Source organism: Acartia tonsa, chromosome 4 (assembly GCF_053477335.1).
Source record: "Acartia tonsa isolate MP-2025a chromosome 4, ASM5347733v1, whole genome shotgun sequence".
In the NCBI taxonomy this organism is placed as follows: domain Eukaryota; kingdom Metazoa; phylum Arthropoda; class Copepoda; order Calanoida; family Acartiidae; genus Acartia; species Acartia tonsa.
In genome coordinates, this window is record NC_137263.1 from 24,891,959 (window position 1) to 24,917,237 (window position 25,279).

Here is a 25,279-nt window from a genome sequence, read left to right on the forward strand (position 1 = left end):
TGGGAGACTTAACCATCATCTCCCTGGCAGCTGCACAAGGAGGTGTACGAGCCGCCCTGAACGCGATGTCACAAGTATTCCTGTATCACCCAACCTTGTATCGCAAGGCCTTGGCCAGGGCCAGGCTCACCCATGCCAAGTCCCGGGACTTTTCAGTGGACTGGGATGCCATTCCTATTGGCCGGGAAGCAGCCGAGGAGATGGTATCCATGAAATCAGCCGATAGTGGAAATGACCGCCCAGGCAGGCCTGGGCCACACTCTGGAAAGCCCCGCGGCCCCTCGGGAGGCCAGGCTGTCGCCCAGACAGTCAACCTGGTAGCCAGTGCCCCAGCCGCTGCCAACACCAACCAGAATGCCCCGTTGCTGACCGGTCCCGCAGCGGCTGCGCCCCATGCCAACCTGACACCCGCTGGTGCCGAGCTACGTGCCCAACAAAAGCCAGCCTCTACCTTCTACCCCACGTTGGGGGCCCATCAGCCCTGAAAAATCACCACTAGGATTCCATTGAATCATTATCTCTTGTACATAATCGCCCCTAATGAGCGGGCCGAAGGCCTCAACCACTGTCGGAAGTCTGGCAGGGAGACCCCCTCCCAGCCTTCGGAGGGGAGAGTTGTGGTATTCGGCAGCCGTGAGCCATGTTCTATGGCAACCCTGACCTTGGTTCGGAGAAGGGCCGAGGGCCCTCCCCCGAGTACTGGGGAAGGGGTCAGCCTGACCCCTCCCTATGCTTTAAAATTAATGATAGATTTTGACAGCCTTATTATGGTTAAGCTGTATTGTTTGGTTCCCCCACCCTTTCCAGGGATGGGGGATCATTATTGCCCAATCTGATTATTGTATATGTATTTATATTGATTCTGCTTTATGATTACTTATTCCAATCTGTGCATTTATTGTTTGTTGTATATAACTTTAGTAAACCTTAGACCCTGAATAAAGTAACACCTGAATAGACTCTGTTTATTATTTAGTGATTGCTAGAGAAGCGTAGCTTCTCTATAATATACGTGTCCACGTCTGTTCGCACTGCCGTAGTCATTTGAACTCGGGTGTCTGCCATTTAACCAAGGCGGATACCACATTAGAACTGATTATCCTATTATATAAAGTAGTAAGTGTTTTGTGTCGGTCTTGAAGGATCTCTCTAACCGCTGAACTAATATTGTTCTCCTTTACAGTGATACTTCTTATAGGTCCTGGGAAGGTTTTAAACTATTTTTGAAGAGAGTGTCCACACCCCCCTCCCCCAAAAAATATTTTTTAACTATTTTAAAACTCAAATTTAAAATTGGTTGAGGTCGACTTTTCCCCCTCCTACCAGTGCCCCTAGAGGCTTTTAGGGGCGTAGCCGCTAGTAAACAATATAATACTTGTATAGATGCTATGCATATGAAAACTAGAAATACACTGAAAGAATGATGCTATAGAACTGATTATAAACAATATATAATACTTGTATAGATGCTATGCATATGAAAACTAGAAATACACTGAAAGAATGATACTATAGAACTGATTACAAACAATAAATAATACTTATATAGATGCTATGCATATAAAAACTAGAAACACACTGAAAGAATGATACTATAGCACTGATTATAATCTAAAGTAGGGTAAATTTTGTGACTATTTATATCAAGGAAAATTTGGTCCATAGCAGGATAGCATCATAAATTTCTGAAACGTAGTACACTGTAATACAGTAAAGAGAAAAGATCTTCTGACATATTTTTAATGTTTAGAAAGAATATGTCAATTCCTATCATAATATGTGGACCCACTATTTTGAGTAATCGCCATATTTATAGAAAAGCTTTCCATAATATATTCATCCTTTATTACATTGTTATAAAACACTTGAATGAATCAATATTTTTACACAGTAATCTACATTACATTAATAAATGTGACAAAAGGTATTCAAAAACAAGGACGAATATCGACAAGTCCCGAAACTTTATTGATAATAACTAAAAAAAAGTGTTATATTGTTCATCATTGGCACCCTGCACAAAACACTAATAATGATAATCTATTTATATGTAGCTTAAGATCTTAGTAACAGCTAAACGGATGAGGTTCTGCTTTTCAAGATGTATAACATCCTTTGATACCTAGATTGTTTCTCGGGGAGGCACTACCCCAACGAAAATATTGTTAAAAAATCTTTAAATTCATGTTATTATTTACAGTCGAGGTTTTGTGGTTTTTAATCTTTTTTGGGTAGAAATTTTATACAGCTAAGTGGAGCTGAAGCAACATTTTTTGGATGGTTTCGGCCTCTGAAAACCATTTGTGATTATAACAACAAATGGTGGAATTCTAGTTTTTGTGAATTTTAGAAGAAGTCGCCATAAGAAGCCGAAGCCGCCGTTATTTGCTGCAGCTTGACTCGAGCTATAATAAAATCGCAAAAACAGCGGCTCGTCATTACTGATTGAACAGTACCCGATACATTTATTGACAAATAAGCTACTAAAGATGTAATATCAGAAAACACGGAGAAAAATTATTTTATCAACTATTGTCCTTGACCTGTTTAGAATCTGAACAAAAATAATTTGATGAATAATTATCTCAACATCATTTTTCTATCATTTCTGAAATTTAAGATTTTAGGAGTTAACACAACTCTCCAATGGACGTCCACGCTTTTTATTTTGTCTGCCTCCCACTCTTTTTTTTTTTTTACAAAATTCTTTGATGCTCTGACAAGTTTAAAAGACATAAATTTGAAAAATTCTTTCGTTTTATTCTTCTTAAAATTCCTTACTATGCCCTTTTGAAGATAAAACTTGGGGTTTCAAGGTCACGATTTTAGAGACATAAGTTACTGTTGCATGGTAGTACACTCAGGACTTTCTTAACAGTTACACAGTGAATATCTCATTCTTTTTGTATGGAAATATAATATGCAATTTCTAGTTAAAAGTGTTAAATAAGTTATAGTTATTTATAAACAAAACTAAATTCATTGTAGTTATAATTCTGTTAAAGATATGTAATACAAAGGAAAACATAAAAAAAAGCTGAGACAATATACTACACATCAGGGAGTTGAGGGCAATGCCGGTTAAATTGTAATAAAAACCTTCAAATTCAAGCAACCTAAGATTGAATTTTACATATAAGAATTAAGGGATATTACTCCATTGTCCATCTTCCTATCCCTTACCATATAAATGTGTGTGTGTGTTTGTGGTGTATGTGTGTGTGTGTGTGTAATGCATGAGTCATATATACAGAAGGAACCCCAGGATTGGTTCATGTTTAAGTACAGATACCTGATCGTAAATTTTGGCATGTTGGAATTATCCTATTGATTTCAAACTTTGCTTGATGAATTTTGTAACAATAAGCGACAAGTTAGAAAATGTAATAACAGTATATAATATCGTAAGTCCTTTCAAAAATGTTAATTTTTTAGCTATTTGGACAAAAAAAACAACATTTTTATGATATTATTGTTTTGTCATCTTGATTTATTAAAGATGATATCTATGAAGAAGGGTATAGTCCTAACAACGCAACGCCACTTAAGGGGCGATTCGTCGTATTTTCAATATGGCTTTTAATAGGTTATTTTAGATTAGGTTAGGTTATATTGGGTTAGGTGATTGCACAGCAGGGTTAGGCAATTGGCCTCGCAGGGTTAGAGCCCTCCGCAGGGGCTAGAAATGGGAGAAAAGCTACTGTAAAAAAAACGAAGAAACGCCCCCTAAGGGGCGTTGCCACGAAAGGGACTTTACCCCAATGTTAGAGGCAAATTATCTATAAATTAAGTGGTTGCAAAGGGATTTGTCAAGTCCTTTTTTAATGTCTTCGGGTCAGATTTGGCTTCATGCTGATTTTTAAAATTGTAAAAGGTTGATAATTAACTTTTTAGCTAAGCTTTTTTCACTTAAACTATCATGTTCAAAAAAAATTTTGGATTAATTTTGGTAATCTATGTTCAGGTTTCAATATTCAAATATGACCTGATCCTGAGGTCTTTTAGTATGCAGTTTTGACTTTTAACCCACGTAATATTTGATAACGTCGTTGTCGAATATACTATGCTATGATAATTCTCTGAGAAAATAACAAGTTCATTTTAACAGTTTGAAAGAAAGCAAGTGTTAATAATTTTATAAACAAAAGTTGGATTAAAATTTTATATATTTAATTATTTCATTAATATAGGCTAAAATTCTTTAGATTAATTTGTAATATGTTTTTGAAGGCGAAGATTTTCTATGATTAGGGTCGGTTCGTAAGTCCATACGTCCGTAACGGTAAGATCCTTTCGCTATTTCAGACATGTTAGAAGTATCCAATCGATATTAAACTTTGCATGATTATTCCTAGAACTATTATGTACGATTTAGGAAGCGTAGCAACTTTATAATCGTTGCCAGAAATTCAGTGCGTCCATTTAAATCATGCTGATTTTAACTTTTTTGAAGAAAAAAACTGTATAAGATATGATATCGTATTAATTTGAATTTTGTAATAAGGAAATCAACAAGGTACAATGTTATAAGAGAGACATTTCAATAATCAAATCTTAAAAATGAAAGTATGTCCTGTTACTGTAACCTGTAATTATGCAATTTTGTTTAGATTTACAAATTAATGTTCTGCTTATTAAGTTCTGACACTCTACAAGAGTTATTGTTTGTTTGTTCATCCTTCTGATTTTAAGATACTAAAGATCTACAAAACAGCTTTACCTACGGCCAATAAACGTAAAACTTTTAAACATGTTTTTCTTTCCTCCAAAATTTAAATAAATATCAATGTTCTAGAGGCTAAGGCGAAGCCATAAACTCCCTTCAAAAGATTGAGAAAGGCACAAAGCGCAGTGATATTAAAATGTAGGTGAAACAATCATAACAACATCCATAAAACCGAGGCTCTAAAATTAGATAGTATGACAACCGAATGTAAACACTTGTAGATTGTCGGAATTTAATAAGCAGAATGTCAATTTTTAAGTCCAAATCAAATTGTTTTAAACTTTGTTGCAAAATTGCCTAATAACTGATACTGACATTAAGGACATTAGGAGATTCTTTGCTTTTAATATTGTACACTGTTGTCCTAGAAATATATATTTATAAAAAGCAGATCAATAGGATTAATATAAAATATTTAAAATTTTGTCAAAAGAAGTTAAAAATTAGCATGCTTTAATTGGACGTACGGACTTTTGGTAACAATTATAGAGTATCTACAGCTACTATTTACAATTCGTAACTAATTGCTACAGGAATCATCATGCAAAGTTTGAAATTGAAAGGACTATTCTAACATGATTAAATTGAAAAGAACTAACCAAAAATTTTGTATAGATTCATGAACAATTACACTTACTTGGAAAATTTCTCAATTATGTTTTTATTTGCTATTCTACGAAAATAGACATAGTAGTTAAACATATCTTGGTTTAGAAAAGCTTCGATTTGAAAGTAAAAAATAAGAAATAGAAAAACAAGTTAGTTAAATCTATCCATCAAAATATTTGTTGATATAACATAATAGGATGAAAAAAAGTCAGTAGTTTGTCTGTGTGTTTGTCCTTCTGTCTGTACTACAACATTCAACATTTCAGTTATACTTTTCAAGGAAGCTTTATATAAATCCCTGCATAGATCCTTCGTATGGCAAAGTCCTTAGAGGCAAGGGGGGAACCCTTGTGATTTTGTGAAAAAGTAACAATTGAAAAGAAAACAAAAATGATATAAAATTAATTTTTGAAGTATGTTATGTGGGTGGGGCTCTCTATCTCTCTCTCACTCTCTTTCTCACCTCTCCTTCTCTCTCGCTACCTAAACATATAAAAATGAAAGCTATACCGTATACGTCGCTCTGTGGGGAAACGTGAAAGTGCTTCAAAATAAAAATATGTGTTTCTTATATTGTCGAAGCTACTCTACAATTTAAAATATCATTCACTCTGTTCTTTTGTTTATCCCTCCGTAAGAACCGGTGCAGAAAAAAAAGAGATTTTTTGCTGCTATATAATATTGAAGGTTGACTTTTTTTAACAAAGGATCTTATTACCATTAATTTAAAACAAACTTAATCCGTTGGTATATCGGGTATCCTATAGAGGTTATTGAATCTCCTGATACCTACTCTAAAACACTTGATATGCAAAAATGTTTACAAACAGATTAGAAACAAGTTTAACAAATTAAAGAATTAAAAAAACTTCAATAGATTTTCTACACGCCTTTAAAAGGCGAAATTGCATTAAAATAAGAAATGCCGACCAACAAACAGACTAAAACTATGATTTATTGGCATAATTTGTATCACACACGTTTACATGGAGAGAAAATGTAAACAAAGAGAGAGATATTTTGAGTGTATTACTGAAGCCTTTAGTTTATTTTTAACACTCTCTGCCAACTTTGCAGTGACAACAAGGTTTAGTTGAAATAAGGAATTTTAAATTAAACGAAGCTTTTCTACATTTAGACTCGGTCTGTGAATAAGTATGTCTGTAAGAGATAGTTATAGTCGTTAATTTGTAGTTAGTATTGTCCAATCTATTTCAAACTTTGCATGATGATTCCTGTGACAGTAAAACCTTTTTTAAAAATTTATTGAAAAATTAGGAATAATGGGACCCCCCCCCCCCCACCTAACTCATACCCTATTTCATTATGGGGTTAACTATTATATTTTCTATTAACATTCTTATTCAAAGTCCGAACTGAAAACACGTTGAAATCTGGTCAGAACTAATATTGAGCTATCCATAAAATTATATGAATAATTTGAATATTCTTTTTTCAGGTTAAAAATGGGTTGGTTCACTGTAAACACAACAATTCTGCGCACGCCCACGGGAATGTTGAAAATATTAGAAATAGTAAGATTTAAAAATATTTTCAAATTAATTTGATGTTTGTTTGACTGTCTGTCAGAAGAGAATGATCTCATCAACTGGCAAAGCCTTTACCTATCTTTCAACCTCATACGGGCGAGGCTATGGTCCATGAAACGTTAACGCCAGGTTTAAAAACCTAGGATAACTAATTGGAGCCAAATCTCTCCGTTTATATTCAGACATAGGTTAAGTAACAACCAACAGACAACGAACTCTTTGGTTGCTCGACCTTTGTCTTGAAGTCCTAATTGTACAGGGTAATGAGTTGCGGCTGCTTTGGCCATCCTGTTCCCACTACTTGGTCTATCAATGTCGCTCATTTGGCATAGCAGCAGTAGCAACCATTTTTAACGTCTTTAGTTATGACACAGTGTTGAACCGAGATTCGAATTCATAACCTCACCGACGGTCGCGAGTTCTGGCAAAGCCTTTGGTTTCTGTCCCACAGATATCCTGTAAGTCTTGAAGTGTTATATGTTATACTAGCGGCTGCGCTGATATTTATGGGCTTTGTAAGTGAAGCATTTGGGATGGGCAGAAAAAATAGCCTAAAACCATCCCAGGACTTTCCTAAAATTAAGAACTTAATCGGTTCTGCAGTTGTTGGTGGGATAACCCTCTTTCTTGGCATCATCATCCCAACATCATAAGTTAAATAAATCAAGGATGACACCGCCAATAATGTGAAGCAAAACTATTTACGTAACTTTTAGATGTAATCAAAATTTACAATTTAAATCCGAAACATTTTTGGGAACGTATTTTCTCGGCTCCTGTTTAAAATAGACAGCTCGTGTGTTTCGTGAAATCTCAATGAGCATCTACAAAATAATTTTCTTGTAACGTTAGTCTGTCAATCATGGTACAAAAGAAATATGAATATAATGTTTTCGTGATTTTATTTTTTTTTATCAATTATGCATTCTCTCTATTTCCTGCTTTCTTTTTTTTGGACATTGAACATCTTCTCCATAGCTTAATCTGTCCATATATATTTTTTTGTTGTGCCCCACTATTAATATGGACAGACATCCTTGTTTAAGAATCAGACAAACATGACTTACTATATGTTCAAGTTCATGAGTGATGTCATTTATGGAATTAGAATGTAAATGTGAAATTGTAGAGAAAATAAACAAAAAAAGCTGATATTTTAGGAAAAGTTAGTTATATGATTACTTTTCTTGTAGGGAAACTTTTATATCAGTTAGATGTCATAAACGGTTTGGGGTAAACGTGATTATAAAGATATTACCTTTTTTTTTTAAAGATCCATTTGACCTCCAAGTATTTCATAACTTAAAATTGGACTAAAGTAACATAATTGAAACATATATGTAACTATATTTAAATTTTGAATTGTTCAATATCCTATCAATATTGATTTCTTTAGGTTAAATATCCTTGATTTTCAATGATGGGGGAAGGGGATATTGGTATTTAAATTTTCTGGTTCCCACACGTTCTCTCATTGGCTTTAAAACTTTTGAGACATTTATTAAATCTTGTTTGGGTTGTACAATCTGCAGTGTCTGAACTTTCCTACAAATAAATCTATTCTACAGAATTTTAATTCTGTTGTCTAATCCCTTCAGATCCCTGATGATTTCTAAGTAATGTTTACATACAATGATTCATGACACTAGAGCTCTCAAATAAAATAAACATTCAATCAGCAGGGACAAGAAATAGAACAATGGACTAAATCTATGTTTGTAAAATATCTTTTTGTCAGAGGGAGTTTTTCAGTTAAAAATGATTTCAGCCTTTCCCATATAATTCGAATAACCTCTTGCTTATAAAGTTTTGAAACATTTAAAAATCATTTAATATGTCTTTCTACTTGATTTAAACGTCACTGTTTTTTTTCCAATACGGTTGTACAACTATTTTTTTTTCAGGATGATTCAGACACTCTTGTGGTGGGGTTTATGGTATTCAACCCCCCCCTCCAAAAAAAGATAAGAGGAGGAGTTAGTGATAAATTTTATAAAAACAAAACCTTGAACGGTCTTGCCCATAATCCAAAGGCGCAGAGCCTAGAATAAGATAAAGAAATAGATGTAGATAGAAGAATTGTACATCTTATTTGTTTAGATCCTTGTGTTTATTTGTCTTCTGTTGGCAAGATTTGGCGGGGACTCGAACCTGAAACATTTCGGTGGAGTTGACAATGATTTTCTTGGCATTGGTACTGTTGTAGGGTAAGTCTAATTTATTATGATCAGGTCAGGATAAGGTGAAATCGTGTAAAAGTTAGGTTTGCCTATTTTTAAAGAACAATGTTAGAATAGGTAGGTTTATCTCACATACCAACCTAGCACTCTAACATCTAAGTAATCTAACCGTCAACAAAATCTTTTATGACATAACCTTTGTCTTGAGGTCCTAATTGAGCATAGTAATGATGTTCTACGACAGACAGTAGCACTACTAAGTGCCAATTTTAACATCTTCTGTATGAAGCAGACATCTTCCCGACTACAGCAATCAGACACATTATAATTTATATTAGCTTGGGTTGCTTTTTTAATTTAAGATGGACGCCTGAATTCTTTTTGATTATTCCCCTGGTTTATCAGAAACTATTCAATTATTTGTTTTGTCCAAAGTCTATCGTCTTTACGTATTGATTAAGTACTTGAAAATCTTAAGATAAACTGAAAAGATAACTCATAAGCATATTTGAAAAATGACCCATTTTTGGTAATCACTCTCATTATGATTTTGATTCAGATATGCCATAATAGTTCCAGCAGTGCTTGTCACATACCTAATCGGGTCCAACCTGTCCATCCTGGAGCTCTTTATCAACCTGGTTGGAGGCATCCTGTTCATAGCTGTCGGAGCTGTAACTATCCAGTACTATACTGCTTTCAGAAGGAAAGGTAATATTATAAAATTTTTTATTAAAGGCTGTGATTTTCACGGTAAAATAGTTTTTTTGTTTTTATTTCTAGCAGTTAAAACTGATATTTAAATTTAGATTTTGCTTCTCTAAATAATCAACCCACAGTATTAGCGTAAATGGTGATATGCACTGTGTCTACTTGCTGCATGTCGGAGATATGTTCGGTTAGACTCCTGACTACACCGCATCATACCAGAAACATTAAAAATGTCACCTACTGTTGCAATGTCTGGAGAGTGGCATCAATAAATAGAGCATGAAGAGCATGAAAATACCTTGGCCCATAAATGTGCCATTAATCTGCAGAGTTAGGACTTCAAGGCAAAGATTGCGGAAATAAAAGTTTGTCTCTTGGTCTAAGAAGACATATGTAAATAATAAGTAAATTCTTCACAGCTTTTTGTCCATAAGTAAACATTGTAGAACCATACTAAATAATGACTCGACTATTGTTTAATATTTATCATAAAATCACGCAACCTTTCCTAAAATAAGAAAATATTTGCGAAATCTTATTATATACAGTTATTGCATGGTTTTCCACGGATAAGAAAATGAAAAAAAAATATTTTGTTAATTATTGTTTGTTCGGCAAGAGGATTGAAGGGCCTTTATCAACAAAAAAGATAATAATTTTCTCTAAATTCATTTAAAAAAAAGGTACTATACATGATTTTTTTCATCACAATTAAGAACCTGTTTTAATTCTATAAAATTTAATCTAGAATGTGGACAATGACATAGACTATAATGATAAAATACTGTTTTCAATAGAATATATTTATTTCAGACTCAACTGGAATAGCTCTTGGTGTTCTGGCTATCATCACAGGCATTGTTTTCCTCATTGATTTCATCTTTGCCATCAAGAACACAAGGATAACTGTCATTCAAACCAGAAGTGTCATTTAAATCAAATTATCAGAATTCATTTATTAAATGTTGTAAGTGCGGATGAAAATGTAATTTGGGGAAAGTTTTGTTATTTGTGCTTAAAACTTCAACTTTGAGAAATTCTTTTGGATCATGGAAAGAAAACAAAGTCATTCCTTAATTAGGACAGAAGTCACCTTCCTAGGAAGGACATAAGTAGCTTCCCTTATGTGAGAATTTGTTAGATGAAGGGCATAACTTGTCTCCCTTAACAAAGATTTTGCAAGATGAAGGACATAAGTAGCCTCCCTTCACCACACAAAAACTAGCTTTTTGGTCCTTCACATAGCAAAATCTTGCATAAAATAGTTTATCTGTCCTTCACATAGCAAATTCTTGCAAAACATAGCATTTATGTCCTTCACATAACAAATTCTTGCAAAACATAGCAAATTCTTGCAAAACATAGCATTTATGTCCTTCACATAGCAAATTCTTGTTAAACATAGCAAATTCTTGCAAAACATAGCATTTATGTCCTTCACATAGCAAATTCTTGCAAAACATAGCAAATTCTTGCAAAACATAGCATTTATGTCCTTCACATAGCAAATTCTTGCAAAACATAGCAAATTCTTGCAAAACATAGCAAATTCTTGCAAAACATAGCATTTATGTCCTTCACATAGCAAATTCTTGCAAAACATAGCAAATTCTTGCAAAACATAGCAAATTCTTGCAAAACATAGCATTTATGTCCTTCACATAGCAAATTCTTGCAAAACATAGCATTTATGTCCTTCACATAGCAAATTCTTGCAAAACATAGCAAATTCTTGGAAAACTTAGCATTTCTGTCCTTAACATAGCATTTTGGTCCTTCACATAGCAAAATCTCACAAAACATAGGTTTTTCTGACCTTTTTCTACCAGGAGATCAGAACCAAATCAGAACACACATAACAAGAGTTTTTACATAATACATTAGGATTATCAATTATGCATTTAACTCTGCATAAATTATGATAATTCATTATTATTACCCCTCCCCCCCCTATTTAAAATTTACCCCTGCATAAATTATGATAATTTATGCTGAGTTAAATGTACTGTTTGAACTTCTATCTAACAGGATATGAGAACTTAATCAGAACACACAAGAGTGTTTACATAGTACATTCAGATTAACAATTATTCAATTGGCCCCTTTTCCATCATATGACTTGGGAAGGAGGTTTAGGAGCATTTTATGCAGCCTAAATTCCACTATGCTATGCCACTTTTCCTAAAAGGCGTCATAGCTGGCCTCTTTTGTGTCCATCATATGACATGGGAGGTGGTGCCATGAAGGAAAAGTGGCATTGCATTCTTGGGAATTTAGACTGCATAAAATGCTCCTCAACCTCCTTCCCATGTCATATGATGGACTGAAAAGGGGCCAGCTATGACGCCTTTTAGGCCCTAGAATGCAATGCCACTTTTCCTACATGGCACTATAGCTGGCCTCTTTTGTGTCACAACCTCCCATGTAAACACTCTTGTTATGTGTGTTCTGATTAAGTTCTCATATCCTGTTAGATAGAAGTTCAAACAGTACATTTAACTCAGCATAAATTATCATAATTTATGCAGGGGTAAATTTTAAATAGGGGGGGGGGGGAGGGGTAATAATAATGAATTATCATAATTTATGCAGAGTTAAATGCATAATTGATAATCTTAATGTATTATGTAAAAACTCTTGTTATGTGTGTTCTGATTTAGTTCTGATCTCCTGGTAGAAAAAGGTCAGAAAAACCTATGTTTTGTGAGATTTTGCTATGTGAAGGACCAAAATGCTATGTTAAGGACAGAAATGCTAAGTTTTCCAAGAATTTGCTATGTTTTGCAAGAATTTGCTATGTGAAGGACAGAAATGCTATGTTTTGCAAGATTTTGCTATGTTTTGCAAGAATTTGCTATGTTAAGGACATAAATGCTATGTTTTGCAAGAATTTGCTATGTTTTCGAAGAATTTGCTATGTTTTGCAAGAATTTGCTATGTTTTGCAAGAATTTGCTATGTGAAGGACAGAAATGCTATGTTTTGCAAGAATTTGCTATGTTTTGCAAGAATTTGCTATGTGAAGGACATAAATGCTATGTTTTGCAAGAATTTGCTATGTTTTGCAAGAATTTGCTATGTGAAGGACATAAATGCTATGTTTTGCAAGAATTTGCTATGTTTTGCAAGAATTTGCTATGTTTTGCAAGAATTTGCTATGTGAATGACAGAAATGCTATGTTTTGTGAGGTTTTGCTATGTGAAGGACAGAAAAGCTAAGTTTTGCAACTTGAAGGACATAAGCAGCCTTCCTAATGTAAGAATTTGTCAGACAAAGGACATAAGTCACCTCCCTTAAGTTAGATTTTGTTAGATGAAGGACATAAGTAGCCTTCCTTAGACCAATTTCCAGTGACTTCTGTCCTAATTAGGAATGACTTTGTTTTCTTTCCATGATCCATTCTTTTTGCTTCCAGTGTCATATCCACACTTTAAAATAATATAATTTAAACCTTAGTATTTTTATGCATTAAAATAATTTAAATTATTTAAGTTATTATGCTAAATAGAAAAAAAATATTTAAGAACCATTTAACTCTTATAAGCTTTAAAGGAATTCCGAATTTTAATTTTTCATTACACAATCAAGCCAAGTACAAATTTATACAATATTAATTTAATATTATTATTCGAAAATTAATGCCACTAATGAAAAAAGTATTACAATTTAGATTTTTTTTGTAATTTTACTTATAATAGTCTCATGATGCTTTTGCTGTTCTACATGTGTTTTAATAAACCAACCAATATTCAAACTAATTTATTTAAATTGTCACATTGTTAACAAAATGTTGAAATAAACTTTGTTATTAATACTATTTTTATTTTTGTTAAAAAAAACACGAAACCTCTCTGTGTTAAAATTCACGCAACCTTTAAAATTTAATTTTTTTGTGTGTCCATTTTCTTGGACTTTACAGGTTAGAAAACCAATCATCTATCAATCTAAATATCTCAGCCAGCAAATAAAATCAACTTTATATCAGCAATGAATTTATAGTAGAGATGTATAACCAGACAACTACCTGGATCCCCCTGTTAAGGACCTTTTTCGTCTTCTAGCAAGTTGCTTTCTGCTCTTTTGTAGCGACTTATTTGTGCTAATATTCACGCTATTCGTTGATTTTCAAAGACCCAATTGGGAATTGGACATACTTTTATTTAACTCCTTCCCCCTCTAGTGTTTTACTTTAATAAATTAGCAGATATTAAAAATCTAGAAACAAAGATTGCTTGAAATCAAATTCAACAAGCTAAATGACTGAAAAACATGCCATATTCATTTTATTAGCAAATCCTGTCTATCTAGATGAATTTTTTTTAAAAACATCAATTAAAAATCTATTTATTTTTTTATAATATTTTTTTTATATACTCTATAACTAAATTGTTGTTAGGTTGTTATAGGTGGGCTAATTTTGAACATAAATATCCGTGTTATCCCGTTTAAAATGTTTAAAACTAGTTTTGATTTAAGTTATATTGACAAGCTAATTATAATAATAAAATATAACAAATTATACATTTTATACATTTATTTTACATAATTACATTTTGCAATTTTCTAATAGTTACATACAATGCAAAATTAAACAAAACTGACACTGATAATTCTGTAAATGTTGTTGTTCTAGCGGGTGATCTTCTAGATGTTGTTGTTGATTGCGACCCATCTACCTGGTCTTGCTGGCCTGCAGCAGGGCCACTCAGTAGTGATGTGAACCTAGCTGAAGCAACAGTGCTTCCAAGCTGCAGCATTGCTGAGGTTGTGCTTGGAGCTGATCCTCGGCGAGGCTGTTGACTTTCTCTACAAAGATTATCAGCTATGGTCTTCAATGACCGTCCTGTTGATCTCCAGGCTTGTAGAGCTGCTGTGCTGGAAGTTTGTTCCTGGCAGGGTGGGACACAGCTTGATTGCGATGATATGTCAGGTGTCCTGTTTGTAAATGTGGATGTGACTATGTCGGGCAAAGCTTGGACATCTGACACTCTTGAAATTGCTTCAAGTTTTCTCTTTCTGTTGCCAAAACTTGGCAACTCTTCAGTTGTTCTTGTATTGCTTGGCACTGGCAATACAATATCTGGCACTAGAGATTCTTTGGCAACTTTCACATCAGGGGTATTAGCACAAATTTTCTTTGGTTCAATTGGGAGATTTTTGACTAGATTCTTTGGCACTGTTTTGTTTGTTGTCACTTGTGCCGAATATACTAGATCTGGCACCGGGTATATCATCGGGTTAGTGTTCATCACAACAGCCACATCGGGCAACACAACAATCTGATCATCTGATTTTTCCATCTTATGGCTGTTACAGCTAGATTCGGTAATAAGCTCGGTCATAATGTCTGGTTTGACCAAATCACTGATGTCACTGCGATGGAATTCTATTTTGTCATTATCACTGATGTATGTCTCACTCTCAGTGAGACTATCTTGAGCAACAGCTACAAGCTCACTAGCAGCTGAGGGCTCTGTAGTGTTAGCACCATAGTTGGTCATCTGCGCATCCACTTCGCCCAACTCAGGTATAATTGTGTCCATCAGTGATGACTGTGTGTTCATTGTGTCCAGCATCCTGTGGATCTCTACCAGACAAACCAACAGGTTTCTGGAGGACTGGTTCAGATCTTCATATCCAATCTAAAATAATAGAAAATATTAAAATCAAAACTTTAAAACATTATAATGTGTCAATTTTTCAAATACAACTTTCTTTGATTTTTTGTGATAAGATAATTAATATAAATGTAAAAAACAAAATAAATTACCTGTCTAGCTGAGAGATTTGTAGAAACAGGAGCAGCTCTCCTCCTTTGGTCATAAGCAGGTCGGGAAAATGGAATAGCCATGTTTATTTAAAACTTTTTCGAGCTGATTCTACGCAGATGCCAAACAAACTTGACTCTACGCAATAACAGCCTTTAACAAATTCTACGCAGCAGATGTAACTTTTTGGTATTAATATATGTTACAGTGTTATAGAAGGGAATATTGTCAGAAGAAAACTAACACACGTCCTTGTCAAACCACTGCGTAACTCAAACTAAAGTGTTCCAAAAGTTAGAAAGTCGATGAGGGGATCTTTTATCGTTCCCTTTTTTACCCTTCCGTGGTACGTGCCACAAAATCTCCTAGTTTTAGTAACCCGGAAAGTCCAAGGGACTTGCCCGTAGGCCAGGATAATATTCTCCGATCGGAGTTACGTCACGAGTAAAAACCATTGCATACACACTTGCTGCACCACTGAGTGGGGGTGGGAGGGGTGTGTGGTCCGTGCTTGCGAAGTAAGTTCCGGTCTTTAAGGACTCAACAGCGGATGCAAGTAGCGCTAAAAGTACGGACAATCTATAAATATTATAATCCTTTCACCTTAACTTCCCTTAAGTGTGTGTATACGCAAAGTTTGCGTCCATAAAGGATTATTACACACACACATACACAATCACTACACACACTCAGACAAACAAATTGAAAAGTGACGCTTTCCTGTGCGTCATTCCCTTTGACTTTTGTTTACAATTTTTGGCGGGAGATGGAACAAATGTATTTGCATTAAAAAACTCAACAAGAATATAAAATTTCATGTCAGTGCAGCCGTCTTTAAGCTGATGTAATTTTTCGAAGTTTAATCAATTTAAAAGTTTCTTTTAAGGTTACTTTTCTCCAATTTAGGTTTGACTATATATACAAGAGGTAAACCTATCTTAATATACTCAAATTTAAGAAACAATTATGATCAAAAATTTTGTAGAACATTTTAATGAAAAAGTTAAAATATGTTAAACAGTTAAAGCTTAAATTAAGAGTGAATGAACTTTCTCTCGTCCACTCTTTTTCTCCCCCCCCCCCCCTCTCTTATTTGGTTAAATAAATGATGATATAGAATGATTTGGGGGAATAAACTTATTTGGTTCTGAAAAGATATTCAACACATAGACTGGTTTCTGTAGTCATTGTAACTGTAGTGTCACAATACATTTTTGATGCAAAACAAGCTTGAAGTATACTGTGATTTTATTAAACACCAACTAGTTTTTTATCTACTCTACAAATTATTATTACTGTCTGTCTTTTATCCACTTAGAAAGAACATTGATAAACGTAAACTAAAGATATGATCAAAATACCTATATGATATTCTTTGCGCTCTGCTACTTTTTAATTTTGTCATCCTTGTTTTATTTAATGGTATGCAGTGTAACCATGTCTGATTTGCATTATACTGTTTAAACAATTAACCCATGTGTTTTATGCAGGGCTCGGCAACCAAAGCTTCAAATTAGTCCACCAGTTATATTTTTTGACATTCTCCTACACAGAATTTGCAGCAGCCAAACAAAATCTTGTTCAGCTGCAGTCAAGTCGTATTTTTTCCAACATAACTCAATAATTAGCAGCTGCAGCCAATCAGCCTTCCTTAAAAAAAATGCAGCTATACCGACTATAAAAATAAGCCGATGCTCAGCCCTGTCTGTATGCAGATATAAAATAGGCATTCAAAAATTAGATTAATCGTTTTAAAGCGGAGCTTTTATAAAAGAAGGGTTTGTGCGTGACATTACTGTGGCCAATATCTCGAATAAATTTCATAATTTTCAGAATAATAATTATTCCCTTAAAAACTTTTGGGAATAGTCCTTTTCGTAACATCGCCCCATAAGTGGCGATTCGTCGTATTTTTAAAACAGCTTTTTATATGTTATTTTAAGCTAGGTTAGGTTATATTGGGTTAGGTGATTGCCCCACAGGGTTAGAGCCCCCCGCAGGGGCTAGAAATAGGAGAAAAGCTACTGTGAAAAATAAGAAGAATCGCCCCATAAGGTGCGATGTTACAAGAGGGACTATACGCAAACTTTTTTGCTGCTTCGAACTCTCGGGCCCTTAGAACAATCAGAAAAGGCATTAATACAACTTCAAATTTAACCTGGAAAATTTTGTTTGATGAGAGTCACTCCCTTTATTTTTATTGGTTGGGGGTGGGGGTTGATCTTCGCTAGATCTTTAGAAATTCCTAATTTTCACAGATAGTAATATTTTATCTTCCTACCATTGAAAAGATTTTACGCTTTTTTGTGCTGAAAGGCGGAAAGAATAAACTACGTAATTACTTGTTGTTGTTTTTTCTACAGAGAATATTTGTTGAGAAAACAAGAACAACACATCCATAAGAAGAGCAGCAACAATAGACTGATTATATGAATATCTTATAGTGTGATCAGAAAATTAGGCGGACGATTGTGTGGGTACCAGTCTTTATATGTATTTTAAATATCATTTTATCTGTGATTAGAAGATGAATACCTACTGAAGTATGAAAAAATATTTCTAATTTACAAAATATCTTATTTTATATTTCAAGGATTTAATGTTTTAAATTTTAAAAATGGCTATGTATAGTCAATTTTCAAAACTTACGTAAACAGAGTAACCGACTTACGGACATACTCTTACTACAGAGTATCTGCTCTACAAAAACAGTTTAAGGAATTGTATCCATTGTTTGGCAACACACACGTGAAGAGAATATGGGAATAATTTTCTCACAGTAGCAAAGGATATCTTACAAACGTCAGAGGCGGCGCATGCTACGCAATTATATAATCTTGTGTTCTTCCTTTACATGGTTCAATTTATTTTCAACAACGTGATTGGCACTTTTTATTTTTTATATTTATTTGATGGAATGACCCGAAATCCCCCAAACGATTTTTGCTCGGTCCAGGTATTTGTGAGATCTTAATTTGCACACATACTTTCATTCATCTAATAAAATACAAAGTTTACTCACTTGTCATATTGCAAATATTTTCTATTGGTATTACCCTTGACCGTTAATTTCCTTGATACTCTAAAATCTAACTGGCATGATGCAATGCTTCTCTAAAAAGTACAGTGAATTTGGTCTATAAATCACAGATATTATAATAAATACCAACCAAATATATAAAACATAACTATCCAATCCTTGTTATTTCCAAAAAGGGTAATGTAACGTTCAATGATTTTCTTATAACCATGAGCTATTCACAATATTTAATTTGGTCAGCCCATTGAATACATGAATAGAATTATCGTAAAACACAAAAATTACAACTTTTTGCCTTTCAATAAAACTTCCCTTACCAATTTTTCAAGTTTTTTTTATTAAGGTTCGACAAACGCGATTTACATGTTGCTAACGATTGTTGCTTTATGTAAGAGATCCAGATCGTTTTAAAGACATCTGCGGTTGGACAAATAAAAACAAACTAAGGCGGCTGATAATCCAGCCGCTGTATTATCTTGCCAGCTTTAGATTGTCCAGCAGCTTCATGATTCCATTTTGGCGGCTGAACATAAAAAAAATATATCTGAATGACAACAGCTTCGGCTGGCTAGCCCTAATATGATGTTTTTGGGTAATATTTATATTCAAGTATGTAATCAAAATAAAGGAGTTGTTGTCCACGGCGCCCCAAATTTTTTTTGGATTAAGAGGTATTTAACCCCCCCCCCCCCCGGACTGCTAAGAGAGAGGAATTGGTTTCAAACTTCCAACCATTTACTGTCGTTTAAAAATTATTTTTAGATATGATTTGAAAGAGGTGAATAAAAAAAATTTGTGAACAAAAAAAACATTTGAAGGGATACATATTTCAGGAAGTGGTTATTCTATGTAAATGTAAAAGAAAAAAACAGTAAAATAAATATTTAAAATGAAAAGTTTGATATTTGCAGTAGTGCATTATTTTTTTTAAAATCACGTGTTTTAGATGCTCAATCTGGGGCCCTTTGCCATTCCATTGTTAGAACCTGCAATTTTTCATTCGCATTTAAACTACCATCCTAAATTACTGAATATATCTCCTACCTTCAATTAAAATATTTGCTTTATATATTGTTTTGTTCACACGTAAATAAAAAAAAAGCAATTTGAAATTATGAGTCTACTTTAAAAAGAGGCATTGCCAAATTGTCACATTACAAGTGCCAGGGGACGTCCAGACATACCATATTGTACACAGAGTAGCTGCGCTACTAAAACAGATAAAAACTACTTAGACAAAAAATAAACCATTTGTGGTTTAATTAATCTAAATTTTCATTTCATCTTTTATATCTGTAAAAAAAAGAGTTAAGCTTTATAGAAGACGTATACATATGTCAGCTTTTTGGAGGCATACACATGAATTTAATAAACATGCTTTTAATATTTTCAAGAAATACTTTTTAGATTTTTATAGAATCATATAAGACGCTTTTCGTGCAATATAAACTTTGGTTTACTTACTTTTTCTGTCTGAAATCGCCATTCTTTATAATTTGTAAGATTATAACTAAAAAATCTTAAGTATTCTTCATTGAATTTTCGGGTATAGTCCCTTTCGTAACATCGCACCTTATAGGGCGATTCTTCGTATTTTTCACAGTAGCTTTTCTCCTATTTCTAGCCCTGCGGGGGGCTCTAACCCTGCGGGGCCAATTACTTAACCCTGTGTGGCAATCACCTAACCAAATATAACCTAACCTAACCTAAAATAACCTATAAAAAGCCATTTTAAAAATATGACGAATCGCCTCTTATGGGGCGATGTTACGAAAAGGACTATTCCCGAATTTTCTTTAAATCAACCAAGGACCAATACAAGACATCCATCAAAAATATCTCCATTGTAAAAGTCGGTTTAGGATATATCAAACATAGAAAAGATAAATTTACATATGTAATTTGTATTTTTCCAAAAAAATAAAAATAGAAAAACGTTCAAATTTACCATGGAAATATATGCACTTGTTTAATTTGAACCGACCATTGTTTTTAATAAATCGTGCATAAATTTTATGTAAATAAGATCAAAATTACGAAGTTCAACCCTTTATTTAAAAAAAAACAAGGATGACATTATCCATAAAAGCAACATAGAATCATTTTTAATATTATTAAGATGAGTAGAGCTTCGCGTTTATGGATGTTGTCAACTTTTTTTTTTTATAAATTACACTTTATACCCAAATCCTGTTATTGGCCAATAATGTGCTTCCCTAAAAATTGTCTATGGATAGGTCCCTACGTTTATTTTGATATTTTGGTATCCTTATGATAAAGTAACAGGATGTTTGTGTGTTTGTATGTTTGTACCGAAGGATCTCGCTAACCGCTGAACCGATCGGGTTCTCATTTACAGGGTAGATTCTCATATGTCCCGGGAAGGTTTATAACTATTTTGGGGGAGGGTACCACCACCCTTCCTAGAGAAATTATTTTTTTTTAAAGAAGGTGTATCAACTTTTTTGCTTTTTATTTAAGATAGCTATCCGGCTCTTTCAGTAAGAAGTAGATGTAAAATTTTTCATAGAATTCAGATATGCAATCGGTTTTTTTGTAGACCTCTTATTTTTTAAGTAATTTAAGTTTTTAAAAAAAAATAATTAAGTCGGTTTTAAGGTACTAAAACGCAACAAAATAAAAGAAGAAAATGGCCACTATGAATAAAAATAGTAAGATCTTTAATTTGACACCTTACTTTTAAAATTCTGTTGAGTAATTATTGAAAAAATCTATTTTTTTAACCTCGGTTTAATAAAAACTTTAGACCTAAATATTTTCTCAAACAGACATAAAAAACATGGGTTCATATATACCTTTAGAATCAGAAAAATATTACAAATCCATTCTAAGCGAAATTGAAAAAGTTTTAAAAAATTGTAATAAAAAATAAAAAAAATAAAAAGTTTATTTTAAGAATTGTAACTACTAAACTAGCCAATCACAAATCGCGAAAATTGACGAATCTCGAAAATTGACGAATCGCGAAGCTTAACCTATAAAGTTAACCAATAGAATTGCCAAAAAAAAGGAGAACGTTCATAAAATATATACAATAGATACTACAATAAATATAGTGATATTACAGAACATGTAAAGAATGAAAAATTATGAACAAATATGCATCAGTCTGTTTATAAACTTCAAAACAATGCAGTTAAAAATACATTATTGTTTCTTGTGTTTAAAAAATATCTGCTACATTGCATTGTCTTTTGTTTAGGTTTTGTTCAGGTTTTTTTCAAGCTAACCCTTTAAAGCCGAAAATTATGATTCTTAAAATAAACTTATATTTTTATTTTAGTTTTATAAAAGTTTTTCAATTTTGCTTAGAATGAATTCGTATTATTTTTCTCATTCTAAAAGTATATATGAACACATACTTTTTATGCCTGTGAGAGGATATTTTTAATTTCAAAGTTTTGATTAATCCGAGGTTAACCAAATAGATTTTTTCAATGATTACTTAACAGAATTTTAAAAGTAAGGTGTCAAATTAAAGATCTTACTATTTTTGTTCATACTGGCCATTTTCTTCTTTTATTTTGTTGCGTTTTAGTACCTTAAAACCGGCTTAATTATTTTTTTTTAAAACTTAAATTACTTAAAAAATAAGAGGTCTACAAAAAAACCGATTGCATATCTGAATTCTATGAAAAATTTTACATCTACTACTTACTGAAAGAGCCGGCTAGCTATCTTAAATAAAAAGCAAAAAAGTTGATACGCCTTCTTTCTATATTTTAGAAAGAGAGTTCAACGAAAAATAAACGTCTAACGTAAAAAAAAAATATTTTAAATAAATATAAAAAAAACATTTCAAGTGCTACTAGAGGCCTCTAGGGGCGTGGCCGCTAGTATATATATAGTATTAAATATTAATATCTTATCTTTAATTAATACATAAATTAGATAGATGACTAGAGACATATGGGTTACTTTTTGAAAACAAAATGGTCACAGTATGTCAATTTAAGTAACAAGATAAAAAAACTAACCACTCAGTTTTCAAAATATTATTGATTTCGATTTTCAATATTTGTTCAAAATCAAATAAAACAATTGAAATATTAAAAATATAAGTAAGATATTTAAAAAAAAAATAAAATATATAAAAATATAGAAAGATGAGAAAACATATTTAGAACATAAAGTGGATAAATTAGATGAATAGAAAAAGTAGTAAAATTGGCTGGGGGAATATTAATATGAAGATTGGGAGAAAAAGTACAAAATCCAAAGAAAAAAATAGATTAAAGGATAAACAAGGATGACAACATCCATAAGTAGCGAAGCACAAAAAATCGTAGATGGGAATACGTACAGGTAGATTTAAAAGGTTTTTACTAAAATCAAGAATAGATTTATTGGATAAAATAAATATGAAACCTTGTTTTATTTTGTATGATGACGATGGTCAAAGTAAATTATATTAAAGATGCTCATAACAATGGGAAAAATTATTTTGATACTGATATCCCATAAAAGTTTGAAAATTGGATCAAAATAAACAAAGATCTTGGGAAATATGTAAAACATATAAAAATAGCCAAAAACCTGATAAAAGGCAGTCTGGCCGCCATGGTTGTTTTCTTAAAACGACAAAAAAAATTTATTTTTAAATCCTTAAAAACTTTAAAAATTTGGAAAATCGGACCATATACACTGAAGATATGGAAAAAAGTGTTAAATATATTTATAAATAGCCTAAAACCTGCCAAAAAGGCAGTCTGGCCGTCATGGTTATTTCCTTTAAAGATGGGAAATTTAATTTTGATATCTTCAACTGAAAAAAATTTGAAAATCGGACTATAAACACTGAAGATATGGAGAAAAATGTTAAAAATATAAAAAAAAACAGCCTAAAACCTGCTGAAAAGGCAGTCTGGCCGTCATGGTTGTCTTTTTTTAAAGACGGGAAATTTAATTTTGATATCTATAACTGAAAAAATTTTGAAAATCGGACCATACACTGAAGATATGGAGAAAAATGTGAAAAATATAAAAATAGCCTAAAACCTGCTAAAAGGCAGTCTGGCCTTCATGATTGTTTCTTTAAACGACAGGAAATTTAATTTTGATATTGTAACTGAAAAAATTTTGAAAATCGGACCATAAACACTGAAGATATGGATAAAAATGTGAAAAATATAAAAATAGCCTAAAACCTGCTAAAAATCGGTCCGACCGCAAATGATGTTTTATGGTCAATTGTGCTCCTTAATAATGGGAATGTTGTCAAAAAATTTCAGCATTCTATCTTTTATAGGAGCTGAGTAAATCCCGTTTCCCCCATAGCGTTACGGACTGACGGACTGACTGACGGACGGACGGACAAAGTGAATTATAGAGTAGCTTCGCTACTAAAAAAGAAAGATAAGAAATAGAAAAAAGGAAATAAATAAATGTTATTGAAAAAGATTCAGTTTAACTTGAATATGAATTTTCATCTATTAATAATTTTATTGTTAGAAAACCAAAACTGGCAGATGTATAAAACAGTTGTAGCTACTCATATTTTTAATATTTTATTAAACATTCAAACAAGTGAACATCTGTATATTTACACCAACATTTTTATAACCTACTGTTTTACACTTTTAAACTGTCTTTTTTATTGATTTTTAAAACTGTTATCATTAATGAATATTTTGATGGTTAGGAAATCGGTAATCGGTATATGGTATTTATTTATATGGTATTCAAGAAAATTTTGCAGACGCAATACCAAAACTGTTGCATGACTCATTTTATAGTCGCCAGAAAGTCAATAAGTCGCGGTCAACCGCCGTGCTTTTTTCAGTTTTTTATTGATCCACTAATGAGTAGACCTAACGGTAATTTAAACCAGGGACAAATTTAAACAGTTTTAGCAAAGACGACATATATAATTTTCTTTATACTAAATCTTAGTTAGGCCTGATAACAAAAATAACTACCCTAAATATTAAATTGATATAATGTATGTTCAGTAAGATCTCGCAAAAGTACATTGGTCCCATTTTTCCACTATTTATATAAGTATAAATTAATTAGAATTACTACTTTGTAAAAGTTTTTGGTTTAAAATTTTTCTTGTGATTTAAGCTAAAATCTAATAAAATAGAATAGCAGAAACTATTAAATACTGACCAAGTCCCTTTCATGTTGACCCCTACCGACCATAAACATGTCAAACGGTGTGCAATTCATTCCACATATTTGCATACCCACAAAGTGTTTCATATTCGCCAAAAAACACTTAATCAAAAGTGATTTAGTAGAAAGAATAAAGCAAGATGAAAAGGCAGTTTTTACTGTAGTAATAATTTCCGGTCCTTGTACACTTAATGCACTTTTCGGTCTCGATGGGACACCAAGTTAAACATAAAGTTCTCTCTTGATTACACCAACTCTACATATATTTACACATTTGGTCACAAAAGTGTCACATTCAAGTTTATCTTTCATTTTGTAGGCTAAACCCAGCAAGAAAAACCCGTCGGAAAATTTACTTACATTTTCATCAGATTCAATGGATGTCATAAGTGTGAGGAAGGATGTTTTAAACAATCACCTGACAAATGAAAATGGTGGGGGGAGGATGAATTCCACTTTTTACTTCTTTATGGTCATCACCCCCTTGAAAATATCTGTGCAGCCAGGGACTTCCAAAGGTTTTCAATGAATAAATGAATTAAAGAATCAATAAGTAT

General features: G+C 32.7%; 3 protein-coding genes across 5 annotated transcripts in view; 1 reads left to right on the forward strand and 2 right to left on the reverse strand.

Moving 5' to 3' along the window:
• Positions 1–25,279, reverse strand: part of LOC145316541 (uncharacterized) — a 61,846-nt gene that overhangs the window by 33,011 nt on the left and 3,556 nt on the right. The gene's annotated exons all lie outside the window — the stretch shown is intronic.
• LOC145316540 (protein snakeskin-like) lies at positions 6,799–13,590 on the forward strand. Of its 2 annotated transcripts, XR_013878566.1 has the most exons (5): positions 6,799–6,870; positions 8,986–9,092; positions 9,625–9,776; positions 10,590–10,812; positions 13,175–13,590. XR_013878566.1 is itself a non-coding variant. In XM_080157112.1 (4 exons), exons 1-4 carry the CDS (start codon positions 6,802–6,804, stop codon positions 10,709–10,711), a joined length of 450 nt encoding a protein of 149 aa, XP_080013238.1. In that variant the 5' UTR covers positions 6,799–6,801; the 3' UTR covers positions 10,712–10,853. The 2 variants fall into 2 exon arrangements, 1 of the variants encoding a protein (XP_080013238.1); XM_080157112.1 differs by lacking the exon at positions 13,175–13,590 and having other exon boundaries at positions 10,590–10,853.
• Positions 14,301–15,811, reverse strand: LOC145318274 (uncharacterized). Its single transcript, XM_080159589.1, has 2 exons — positions 15,547–15,811; positions 14,301–15,418 (listed from the first exon to the last, which is right to left on the reverse strand). The coding sequence occupies exons 1-2, from the start codon at positions 15,625–15,627 to the stop codon at positions 14,315–14,317; spliced, it is 1,185 nt and encodes a 394-aa protein (XP_080015715.1). The 5' UTR covers positions 15,628–15,811; the 3' UTR covers positions 14,301–14,314.